Below are 13,327 nucleotides of genomic sequence, written 5' to 3'. Positions count from 1 at the left end.
CTCTTTAAAATAATAGGTTTGGGACCAAGGAAATGAATTTCTTTATCGGGCGTAAAAATACAATATTTCCATTATGTTGGTTTCCGGAGAAAAATATTATTTTTTAGCGAGGTTATTATTTTATCGATTAATACTTGATCAAGGTTCATCTGTACTCACTTGTATTTGGTAAACAGAGAGTTTATAGTTATGTCCTTAATACATTGTTCAGTGTTTTTCGAGTGGTAGGAGTCTGCCTTGTAATATTCATATAAATTCTATCTGCAAACATGTTAAGCTATGGGTGAAAACAAGTCTTGCACTAGGGTCTGGAGTTGTTACCAAGTACTTGCTTCAAAGGTATTACAACTATTCTGTAAAAGAGTGTATTTCTGACTAATAATAAATTCCCAGCTTTGAATTGTTTACCTTTCCGTGTTTTAGTGGCCTGCAAGAGTACTTGAACCAGCACAGCTTCAACATTGTTGGGTATGGTTGTACGACATGCATAGGAAACTCTGTGGACCTTCATGAATTAGTTACTGCTGTAATTACAGACAATGGTATTGTCTTCTTTTTTCTTATATTTCATTCAATGCCTCCACTAAAATTAAGAAATGTCATGGTGCTTTCCATCAATATTTTGCCTCCCACTGCTCTGTTTCACTAGTATATTGGTCTTAAGATTTTGATTATTAAAACAATTTTCATATCACCCCATGGTGAAATCATCACTTGTATTGTATCTTATATTGTGGTCAAGAGGCTATATTTGTGAAAACATACGGAATTAAAGATTTTATCATCTTTTTACAAGGGAGTATCATTTTTTATTTCACATCAAGATTGATTATGTTACTATGGATGAATTAGAAGATAATACAACCTGTATTTTAAATATAAGTTACCCTTTTAAACGGAGAAAAAGTATTATACATTGTCCTGAATGAAGGCAACAGTTGTGTGTTGTTAGCTGTCTTGATTTACCTTCTTTTCTTCCATTTTTGTGGACCAGAAAATAATCACTGTACACCTATACTCTGTATATGTATGCTTTCCAGACATTGTAGCTGCAGCTGTTCTTTCCGGAAATAGAAACTTCGAAGGACGTGTTCACCCACTAACAAGAGCCAATTATCTTGTTTCGCCTCCACTAGTTGTGGCTTATGCACTAGCCGTCACAGTATGCTTCCTTACTTTTTACTTTAATATTATTTGTTTTTCCCCATCTAAAATATGATTAATAATGTGCATGGGAGGGTTCTGCTAAGCTTTTTGTGCTAAAAGATGAAGAGCTTTCAAGCTACCATGTTATGTCATTTTTTCAAATAGCCATATTATTGTCTTTTTCTTTATCCGGGGTTTTTGGAGCTGGGGGATTATGTATTATATTTAGTCAGGGCTTTCCTTTTCGTTGTCTAAACTTCTGATTCCAGCTCAATGCGATGAGCTTACTGTTGACATTGTCCAGCTGACATATACCTTCTACCTTCTGTACATTCTTCTTGTTTGTAATATTAAGCTAGGCCATTTTGTATAGCTATCTGATATTAAATATAAAAATTTAATGTTATGATCAAGAAATTCTTATCATTATATATAATTGCTAAAATTGTATCAAATTTAATGTTATGTTTCCTTGCCTAGATGGCAGGCTTTGCTCTATACAGAAGATACATATCCTAGTTCAAGAAGATGCTCAATATCATTTCCCGAAAGTTTGTCAGTGCACTTGAACAACGACCAGATCTAGCCAATGTAGTCATGAACACTTCTTCCTGTATGCCTGCCTTCCTTCTGTCCACACAAAATTGCAAATATGAGTTCAATTTTCAGCACAAATATTATGTTTTCACTTGAGAAATTGTCCTTAACATGCTAAACTAGGTATGTTTCTAAGCTTACACAAGATAAAATTTGTTCTAGTTAACTAGGTTGAATATCTTTTATTAAAAAGTGTGTTGATAGTCATATAATGCAGGTGAGAGGGGAAAGGGATAAATTCAGCAGGTGATCTGTTGATAGTCCTGGCCAGTAGAGATGCTACCATCCACATGTACAGAAAAAACCAGGTGCCAAGTTCTATTTTTCTTAAAACTTATAGATTTTAAATCTCTCTCAAATTACTCTTTCTTATTTAAAAAAATCTAGTGTACATCCCTTTATGATATCTAACAGTATCTAGTGTACATTTAGGTCAATCACATCCAAAAGTTTGTCACAAGGATAAATAATTTTCTATGTAATTATGTTGTATGTAATTATGTTGTAATTATGTAATTATGTAATTATGTTGTCGATTTATTTTGAAGATTGTTTTCTCCAGATTGGGAAATTGTCTATCACATGCTGTAATGATATTGCAAGGACAACATAGCTCTTGCGGAAGACGTGAACAGAAGCTGAAAATCCTTGTAGACTCTATATTTTCTTTAATTTGTAGTAGAAATCTTAGACTCATGAAGGCAGTGATATCAATATGCTTTTAGCTTTTGTATAACTATGTTGCTGTGATTTTCGATCATGGATTAACTTTAGAACTTTTGTTTAGATTTGCAAAGTTAATTTTATTTGATTACTTGTTATATTTTGTGTAAGACAACGCTTTTAACAACCAAGCTTCATTAAAATATCATGTCTTTAATACTAAAACAATGCTTTCGAACACAAAACTTTGGTGTAAAATTAACTCTCACAACACTAGTAAACCATTGTCTATATAATATTAAGATATTGTATCAAAGGTATTCATGCAATACGTTTGAACAAATAAACAGTTGTATGTATCTGATCATGCTATACATTAAAATCCAAAACTGTTGTGTGTAGAAATTTATTACAAGAGTTCTACGAGCTCAATTTCATTTTTGTTGTCTATCTGAATACACAACGTTTATACAACAATAAGTGTTGTAGGATTGGTTTTAATGTTATACCTTACACAACGGTTTTCTGAGTTTGTGAGAACCCTTGAGTAATGTCGCTTGTTACGACGAAAACAAGTAAAAAACGTTGTCTTTTCTGGATGTAATACAACGGGCTTAATCCATAATCATTGTCTGTATAATCTCAGATAATGTTTTTTAGCCGTTGTCTGATCCAACTAACAGACGGCGGCTCAATAGTCAACGGAAAAATAGGGTATCAGACAACGGACATAAACCGTTGTTGAAGCTTGTTTTCCTTGTAGTGAAAGTACCACTCCCAACAACAAGACTCGTTCTCGATTTATAAGATTAATATTTAAAATGATTTTTTCGACGATCCAACTATACCGATGTTAAGATATATCAATTTTAGTCATATGAAAAAATTATTAAACAATTTCAAATTAATCTTGCATGTCAGGATTAGAAAAATCTAGAAAAAGTATTACTCTCAACAACGAGATTTGTTCATGATTTATAAGATAAATTTTTAAAATTAGTTTTTCGACGATCCAGCCATATAGATATTAAAATATATCAATTTTAGTAATATAACAAAATTATTAAAAAAATTCAAATTTATCCTGGATGTCAGGAATAGATAAATCTTGTAGAAGAACTACATCCTAGAATGCGATAAGTTATTAAAAAATTACTAAAAATTATATCGTGCATGATTATAAAAAAAATTGAATAAAAGTGCAAATCCAAAAATTAAGATTATTTCTTGATTAAAGAATTAATTTCATGAAGATTTTTTTCAACGATCTTGCAGAATGTTAATGTTATTACTTTTAATATTGTAAAAAATAATTTAAAATTTCAATTTTAATGAAAATTGAATAAAAGTCCAAATCCAAAAATTAAGATTATCTCTCATTTACAAAATTAATTTCATGAAGATGTTTTTCCGATGATGTTGTAGAATGTTAATGTTATTACTTTTAATACTATAAAAATAATTTAAAATTTTCAATTTTTATATCAAATTACTTATATTGCAAATTATTTGAAGTTATTATTATTTAAATACAGCTACTTGTAAATTTGATATTTTCTTACTACATCAACACTGATATTTGGTTTCCTCCACCGGCCAATATTTCATTTCTGCCTTCTCAGGTTTTGGTTTCCCCCTTCTATCTCAATCCCTAAACATCATACCCTCCGCTATTCCATCTCAACATCATAAACACATGGAACTCTCTCTTTCTCTCTATCTCTCCCCTTCTATCTCCCTCTCTCTCAATATTACATCCATAGCCAATAAACTTCATAGACACCCAGATAGATGTAAGTGTATAGATCTCTAGGCATCACACACAACTAGATGTATATGTACGTTTCTTCGATTTGGGGCTGTTTTCTATTTTCTATTCTTCCATTTGTAATTCAATTTTTAGGTATTATTCTTATATTAGTTTAGGGCTTCAGTTTAGGATTGGGTTTCAATTTATATTTGGGCATAAAGTCATGCAGGTTAAGCAATTTGGGTGTATTGAAAGGACAAAATTGACTCTTCTTGTAACGAGGACACTACTGAGTGCCATAACCTGTAGGTTCATCACTATTATCTTAAACTTCTGTTTCAGTTATCCCAGCTAGACATATAGCCTTTGAACTTTGATGTTTAAGAATGGTCTGAGTCCTTTAATTGATTTCTAATTATTACAGTGCTGCCTGTTTTTTTGCCTTTAAGTAATGTATTTTTTGTTATTTACTCTTTATATGCCTATATTTGCTTTTGTATAAGGATGTGAGACTAGTTGAGGCCTTTTGTTGAGATGTGAATACACTTCATAAGTATTCACATCATAATTTTATAACTTGTTGACAGTTTAGTGTGTATGACTTCTTCCCATTTATTCCTGAACTTTTGTCTAGTACTATATTACAAGATAAAAGGCAAAGGGTATGCTATTTTGTTGTGGTAGTGATAATTGTTTTTAGTCATTTAGCATAATAGTAGGCATAAGATATTGTTGAATGCTCCCCACAAATGTTGAATGCTCCCCACAAATGCAAAGTTGCAATGTGATGATACAGTAGTTTACTACTTGCAGAGTTAAGTTATGTCATAGACTTTGTCTGATTTTCGAGTTTAATCTTGTGTTTTTGCATCATTATCGTTAAACTCTGCATTTAATGCTGTTTTTTCAGCTGCTTTATGGTTAGTTAATTGTGTAATGGATACTTGTTATTAGTGCTAACGAGTAGTGAAGCACAAAAGAATGTATATTTATATGATTAACACTTCTTTACAATTTCAAGGAAAATAAGTCCTTAAGAGCACTTCTTTACTGATAAGTATATAGTTGGGCAGATAGACTATAGCGAGTTAGCCTAAACATTAAAACCATAATAGGTTCAGTCATTGAATCACGGTGCCAGGATACATTACATGCAGCTCTTGAATCTACTCCAATAACGTGCATTTCGGCTGGTTGTAATGGTTCCATTTCAGCTGCTGAAACAGCTGGAATAGTTCTCTTGCTGCTTGCGGATTAACTAAGAAACCCAAGGTACAAATTGTTGATATTGATGCTGCTGATGCCAACAATGAGTTGGCAGCTGTTGAGTATATGGAGGACATGTACAAGTTCTACAAGCTTGTTGAGGTACATTTTAATCTTGAACAAATTATATTGAACTTAATACTTGTAGTACTATATTGCACAAGTCTGACCTGTCAAACTCTTCTCTCTTGTAGAATGAGACCAAGGTTTTTGACTACATACAGTCACATCCTGAAATTAATAAGAAAATGAGAACCATACTTGTAGACTAGTTGATTGAAATTCACAAAAAAATTGATCTGATGCAAGTGACTCTTTACCTCACAATCAACATAATTGATCGCTATCTAGCAACGAAGATAATGGCAAGGAAGGAATTGCAGTTATTGGGCATTAGTTTAATGCTTACAGACTCAAAGTATGAAGAGATATGTGCCCCTTAAGTGAATGATTTTACCAAAATTTCAGACAAAGCTTATACTAATCAACAAGTGCTAGTTATATAGAAGAAAATTCTCGGTGGGCTAGAATGGAACTTGACTGTCCCTACCCTTTATGAGCATCTGTATGCAAATTAGTTATTTTGTACCTTAATGAGCATATTTAGAAATAGATTTTAAGTTATAGTTGTAATTCTTGTAGAAAACCTTTGTATTATAAATTTAATTTCAATTATGAAATAACATTTGAATTATTATAATATCATTTTATTTTAAAATTGATTTATTTTATATAATGAGATTAACTTTGTAAAATTTGTGTGAAACCCACTTAAAAAATGATGAAAACCGTTGTATGTCTCACTGCACATTTTTTTTTTAAAACCGTTGTCTTTTGATATTCTTTGCAATGCTTTAAATTTTTTTCACTATTGTCTTTTAAACAAAAAACATTCATGACAATGGTTTTAACTAGTTAAAAAAAGATTATAAACTGTTGTTTATGAAAATATCGAATATGTTAACAATAATGGTTTTTTACAAAACCATTATTGTTAAGTTAGATAGACAGTAGTTGAATAATAAATGGTTTATTTAGAATAACTATTCTGTCTTCCATGTTAACACAAGTACTCTAACATGTTGTTTAATCTCTATTTTTACAAGGGTAAAAATAACCATTATCTGATGTTCAATCACACGAGTGTTGGAAACACAACGGAAAACATACTTGTCACACAACGGCAAAAAAAGAGTTATATAATTGTAAATATGTTGTAGTGTGAGATGTTCCCCTAAATAAATTCGTGCGGACAAAGCGGATAATATCATACTAATGTGGAGTTAAAGTTCGCACGTGACCCAATAAGTAAACTAGCTATGATACTACTTGTTGGGCTACGTGCGAGCCTCTTCACATTAAAATGATATTGTCGATTTTGTAGGATTAAACACTGGGTTGCTCTAAAAATACACACTTTTAAACACACGAATTCGTATGTCCAGAGAAAGAATTTCAGTAATGCAAACTATTCATTACCTTCTTGTTTATACTTAATAAAAGCTGCTACTATAATATATTGAAAAAAAACTGCTACTTAAAGAAATGGAAAGACTCCTACAAACTAGCCACTTACTCAAACTACACTCCTACAATTTCTCAAATCTATAAGACTTATTCTCCTGTGCTAACGTGTAAACTACACCGTTAACAATTATTAAAAACACCTAAATAAAAATATATGTTTAGATTATAATCCTAACATTCACCCCGTAATCTAAACTTCAATTTGCAGATTCTTAATACCCAACAAGTCTCTCATTCTTTCAAACTTCACAGCAGTCATAGCCTTCGTTAATATGTCTACATGCTGCTCTCCCGAGTTGATGAACTTAATCTGAATTTCCCCACGTTCTACACATCCTCGAATAAAATGAAACCTTATGTCAATATGCTTACTTCTCCCATGAAAAACCGGATTCTTGGTTAGATCGATTGCTGATTTGTTGTCTATGTAGATGACCATTGGATCGAGTTTTTTCCCTGTAGTCTGACTAAGTAACTTGCTTAACCATACTCCCTGACATGCTGCTGCATTAGCGGCAATAAACTCAGCTTCGCATGAACTCAATACTACACACTTTTGTTTCTGAGATACCCAAGTGATAAGGTTGTCATTCAAATAAAAAACCATCCCACCAGTGCTCTTTCGATCTTCGATACTTCCCCCTATATCACTATCTGAGTACCCTGAAAGTAGATAGTTTCCGGTACCTTGCTCAAAAACTAAACCATAATTAATTGTTCCCTTCACATACCTTAAAAACCGCTTGACAGCATTTATGTGTAATGTAGTAGGACTCTCCATATATCTACTCACAATACCTACGCTAAAAGCAATATCAGATCTGGTATGCACCAAATATCTGAGACCTCCAATCAAGCTTCTGAAAACCGTGGAATTCACTGCCTTCCCCTGTTCATCTTTACTCGGTTGAATTTTTGCTTCAATAGGATATTTGACAGCATTACAGTCGCTATGCCCAGCCTTTTCAAGCAACTTTCTTGCATAAGCAGCGTGCTTCAATTCCGTGAAACCTTTTCGCTGATCTACCTCTATGCCAAGATAGTATGTCAACCTTCCAATATCGCTCGTCACGAATTTATCCTTCATTTGTTGTTTAAATTTATTCACCAGTTCCACGCTAGTCCCTGTGATTAGTAAATCATCCACATAAACGCCAACTATCAATACATCATCACCCTCGCATTTTGTGTAAACTGCGTACTCATAAGGACACTTAATAAATCCCAATTATTCCAAGTGCTCACTTAGCTTAGCATACCACGCTCGTGGTGCTTGACGTAAACCATAAAGAGCCTTGATTAATTGCTATACCATGTGTTCCTTTCCTTGTTCAACAAATCAATCTGGTTGAGTCACATAAACAACCTCCTGCAACTCCCCATTCAGAAACGCGGATTTTACATCCATGTGATGGACTTCCCATTGATTCTTGGCAGCCAATGCAAGCAACAACTTTACTATTTCTAGCACATAACAGCCTTATGCTTAATCACCTCTCCATTAGCATCCCTTTTTAACTTGTATACCCATTTTACACCGATTGGCTTGTGACCTGGCGGTAATTCCATAAGTTTTCAGGTCTTGTTTCTCTCGATTGAATCAATTTCTGCCTTAATCGCCCTTTGCCATGCTTTATCTACAGCTGCTTGATTAAAGTTAGTTGGTTCTTCAACTCCCAGTAACATAAGTTCTTCGTCGTCCAATTCAACATGTTCTATTTCGTTGTAAACTTCACTAAGCATTTTGAATTTTCTAGGTTCTTCACTACTAGTAGACTCTGTTGCATCATTGCTATCAGAATTCGAAAATATTTCATGATTTGAAACAGAACCTCCAGTTTCACTCGCTTCTGCAGTTTCTGAATTTTCATCTGGAATACTCGGTTCCTCCAGTTTTCGACCTGCATCAGTTGTACTTGTAGACATTACTTGCACAACAAAACTTCCTTGATGTGCAGATGTACTCTCATCATTATTCTCTCCATTCCAGTCCCACAATTTTGCTTCCTCTATAACAACATCTCTGCTCACCCAAATTTTCTTCGCTTTTGGATCATAGAAACGACATGCTTTAGTGCCTGGTTCTCGCCCCAAGTACACCACACTTCTACTGCGATCATCTCGCTTTTTAACATTAATACTAGGTATTTTCATATGCGCCAAACTTCCAAAGACCCTCAAGTGACTCAGATCAGGTTTATTTCTCGTCCACACTTCATAAGGCATTTTTTCGGATAGTGCCCTTGTAGCAAGTCTGTTTAATATATAAATTGCATGTTGAACAGATTCTCCCCACATAACTCCATGTATTTTCTTTTCTTTTAATAAGCTTCGAGCCATACCCACCACAGTTCGGTTTTTTCCTCTCGACGACTCCATTTTGTTGAGGGGAATATGGAGCTGTAAAATGCCTTTTTATGCCATTCTCTTCACAGTATGCTCTGAACTGATTTGACATAAATTACCCCCTCGATCTGTTCTAAGTACCTTGATTTTCTTCTCAGTCTCTCTCTCGATTTGAACTTTAAAATTTTGAAATGCTCCCAATGCCTCATCTTTGCTTGTAAGCATATAAATCCACATAACACGACTAAAATCATCAACTAAAAGCAGAAAATATTTATTACCCGCCATGGTTGTAGGAGAAATTGGCCCGCACAAATCACCGTGTACTAGCTCGAGCACCTGTTTTGCTTGAAAGTTTGTTTTCTTTGGAAATGGATTTCGTGCTTGTTTAGACATCAAACACCCAGTGCACACATCTTTTGGCAAAACAAATTCAGGCAACCCTTGTGCCATCTGGTCCTTTGACATCAACATCATCGATTGAAAATTCACATGTCCCAATCTCGAATGCCACAACCACGCATTTTCTTCTTGTTTTGACAATAGGCACATGAATTCACTGCTCTCCAGCAAAATTTTATACAATCTGTTTGCAGACCTTTGTACCTTCATAATCAGTCTCCCATGTCCATCATAGACCCACAAATGATTCCCATTTAGACAACTATATTCCCATTTTCAGATAACTGCCCAAGACTTATGATGTTATTATAAAGCTTGGGAATGTAGTACACCTCTTTAAAAATGATATCCTCTCCATTCTTGCACTTGAACACCACTGACCCTTTGCCCTTGATTTCTACCGTGGATTCATCACCAAATTTTACCAAACCAGTCACTCCTTCTTCAAGTTCCCTAAACTTTGCACGCTGACTCGTCATATGGTTACTGGCTCCGTTGTCCAGATACCATACATTGGAATCAACTTCTTTCTCAGCTTTCTTCAACCTAGGACTCAATGAATTCTCGTTCAATAACAGCGTACTCTCCTTCTCAGTACTACCCTCTGTCAGTAGTAAAGCCGGCTCATCATCGATTATTTGTGTGAGGTTGGCTTCAGTTCTAGTTTCTTTGTCTCATTTGGGCCTTATACATTCTCCGGCATAGTGTCCAAGGATATTACAATTGAAACATCTTACTCGACTTCGATCTCGACCACCACGGTTTGCCTGATTCCCGTTATTGTTTTGAAATTTTGAGTTTGGTGACACCTCTGTTCCCCCCGCCTTGGAGCGCTTCAACCACTCTTCTTTGGTGAGCAAAAGTTGCCCATCATTCCTTTCTCTCTTCATCCATTCTTTCTCAGTCAAGAGGAGTTGTCCTCTAGTGTTCTCTACTTGCTTGCCTTTAAGTCGTTCCTCATGCGCCTTCAAAGATCCAATCACTTCCTCAATTGTCATATTCTCGAGATCTCCGAACTGTTCAATAGCTGATGTGATCTGTAAAAATTTCTTTGGCACTGATCGAAGGAATTTCTTCACAACATATGATTCATCGATAGTTTCCCCCAGTGCCTTGATGTTTGTGACCAGGCCATTCAGTTTCATTGAAAAATCTTCCACCGCATCACTTTCTTTCATGCTTAAATTTTCAAGTTCTGTTTTGAGTGTTTGAATCTTGGCCGTCTTCACTCAATCAGCTGCCAATGACATTGTCCTCAATGCCTTCCATGCTTGTTTCGCAGATTTTTTATCAGCCAATGAGAGTAGGATGTCCTCCAGAATAGTTTGAAAAATCACAGCCAATGCCACATTGTTTGTCTTCACGTCTATGGTGGCCTTTGGATCTGTGGGTTCTACAGCCTCCCAAATAGCATGAGCTTGCATCAATACTCTCATCTTGACCGACCAGGCAGTATAGTTCCCTCGGGTTAACCTCGGGCAATTCAGGCTTAAAGAACAGTCCTTGATTTTTTGTGTATCCATTGTATCTGTTTTGGGCATATACTTGGGCATCCACTAACCTAGGAGCTCTGATACCAAATGTAGGATTAAACAGTGGGTTGCTCTGATAATACACACTTTTAAAGACACAAATTCGTATGTCCAGAGAAAGAATTTCAGTAATGCAAACTATTCATTACTTGTTGTTTATACTTAATAAAAGCTGCTACTACAATATATTGAAAAAAAACTGCTACCTAAAGAAATAGAAAGACTCCTACAAACTAGCCACTTACTCATCCTACACTCCTACAATTTCTCAACTCTATATGACTTATTCTCGTGTGCTAACGTGTAAACTACACCCTTAACAATTATTAAAAACACCTAAATAAAAATATAAGTTTAGATTATAATGCTAACAGATTTGGGCCGAGCCCGCATAAATTTATTTTTGGATACTTACCAAAATGTCTCATACTAATGGAGGTAACTTGGTGCTTATTAACCATGTGTTTTCTCCTTCTACAAAAATAATGTCCATTCAGCCACACAAAAATAAGGGACTAAAGATTAAGAACTGAAGAAGAAATCAAGCTATATACTAGCGCTCATCAAGAGCCCAACTCAGAGATTTGGATCCTTCTTTCTTTTTGATCATTTTGATGTTGAACTTAGGTTGATAAAAATAAATAAAATATTATAGCTTATGCCCATGCTTTTTTGCAAAAATATTAATATAAGCCCACCAACATTTAAGTAGTTTCATATATTGTATAGATACATCTTGGAGTTTACTTTTTATTTCAATTGTAGGACGTAGATTAATAAGTACCTGTTTATTCTAAATGAGATTAGTTGAAAAAGTAAACTTAAAAGAAAAAAAAAATCAATTTAGCTATACATCAACGTCATCATGTCATGTAGAAAAATACATATTTTACAAGTACTGGTATAAAATAGGCATTTTGTACATGTGACGTATATATCTTATAACACATATGTAGAGGAAGGCACAAAATAAAAACTAGTCTTAATTGTGTCTACTCATTAGGCTCTTTCTCTTATTGATATACCCAACTCTCTGCATTCCCAAACAAAAGAACAACATCATATCATCTGATTTAGTAAGGTGTTTAATCATTTAAAAATTTACTTAAAAATATAATTAAGATACTTGTTAGAGTACTTTATTTATGATCATTATTTTTGGCTTAACATATTTTGGTGCTGATCTGGATTCCTCCCACCAAGCGTTGATATCAACATGTTAGTTCAAAACTTCAGTATGTTCGATATTAGTTATGAAGAGTCTATACTTAACACCTTGCATTAAATTCTTTCTTGCTGCTGGTATGCTATTTCGTTACTCTTAATTATGCAATGGATATAATTTATCACAACTCAGGAATGATGTTTTCCAAATTTATGAATTTTGGTGGACCTGAAGTTAAAATCTTATTGTTTGAGCAGATCTGTTAAACTATAACTAGCTTGGCAAGCTTGCAAATAGGAATACAAGCATTTGTTTATTTAGAACAAATCGGAAACATGTACCTTCCAAGATGACATGTACGGTATCCAAACTTATTCTCTGGATTTTGTTTTTTTGATTAATTTAACATCAATTTAATTATAGGGAAATGCTTGCTTACCTTTTCCGTATAAACATATAAGGTAAATTGAAATATGTTGGTTATTAACGAGGTGACTGATTGATCATCGCTTGCTTCTTGTTACTATTCAAGTTGATGAGGTAAACGTGACCCTAATTATGGGTAAGTTATTCCCTTTTATGTATATCTATAAGTACCATTTCTCTGTTCCTTTTTAATGGATGTAAATTAAATGAAGATATAATAAAACTGAATTGTAATTTCAATTAAAGATATTGGCTTATGCCACGCGAATATTTAAGAGCCTCCGACCCTTGGTAGTTGCTAAAAAGATTCACGATTTTTTTGCAGGTAAAATTAGTTATGACTCCAATTTAGTTAGTTAGTTCATTACAAGAAGTATTAATTTTTCTTATTATATACCATTTTACCAATTAATCTATTACATTTTCTTTGATCTACTTTTTAGTTCCTAAAGATTTCTATTCTTGAGTTAGTTCGCCCAAATTTTAACTTATTTGTCAAATACACTT

At 33.9% G+C, this 13,327-nt stretch overlaps 1 protein-coding gene and 1 long non-coding RNA gene across 2 annotated transcripts; one reads left to right on the top strand and one right to left on the bottom strand.

Annotated features, from left to right (window-relative positions):
• Positions 1-271: 271 nt before the first annotated feature.
• Positions 272-1,151, top strand: LOC141689895 (uncharacterized). Its single transcript, XR_012562576.1, has 3 exons — positions 272-339; positions 424-542; positions 1,041-1,151. It is a non-coding gene; the product is annotated as an uncharacterized LOC141689895 (long non-coding RNA).
• Positions 1,152-9,951: 8,800 nt separating this feature from the next.
• On the bottom strand, positions 9,952-10,875 carry LOC141690993 (uncharacterized). The gene is made up of 2 exons (XM_074495745.1): positions 10,440-10,875; positions 9,952-10,301 (listed from the first exon to the last, which is right to left on the bottom strand). The coding sequence occupies exons 1-2, from the start codon at positions 10,873-10,875 to the stop codon at positions 9,952-9,954; spliced, it is 786 nt and encodes a 261-aa protein (XP_074351846.1).
• Between the last annotated feature and the right edge of the window lie 2,452 nt (positions 10,876-13,327).

This window comes from Apium graveolens, chromosome 10 (genome assembly GCF_009905375.1).
Source record: "Apium graveolens cultivar Ventura chromosome 10, ASM990537v1, whole genome shotgun sequence".
Taxonomy (NCBI): domain Eukaryota; kingdom Viridiplantae; phylum Streptophyta; class Magnoliopsida; order Apiales; family Apiaceae; genus Apium; species Apium graveolens.
This window is presented reverse-complemented; position numbering and strand designations above follow the sequence as displayed.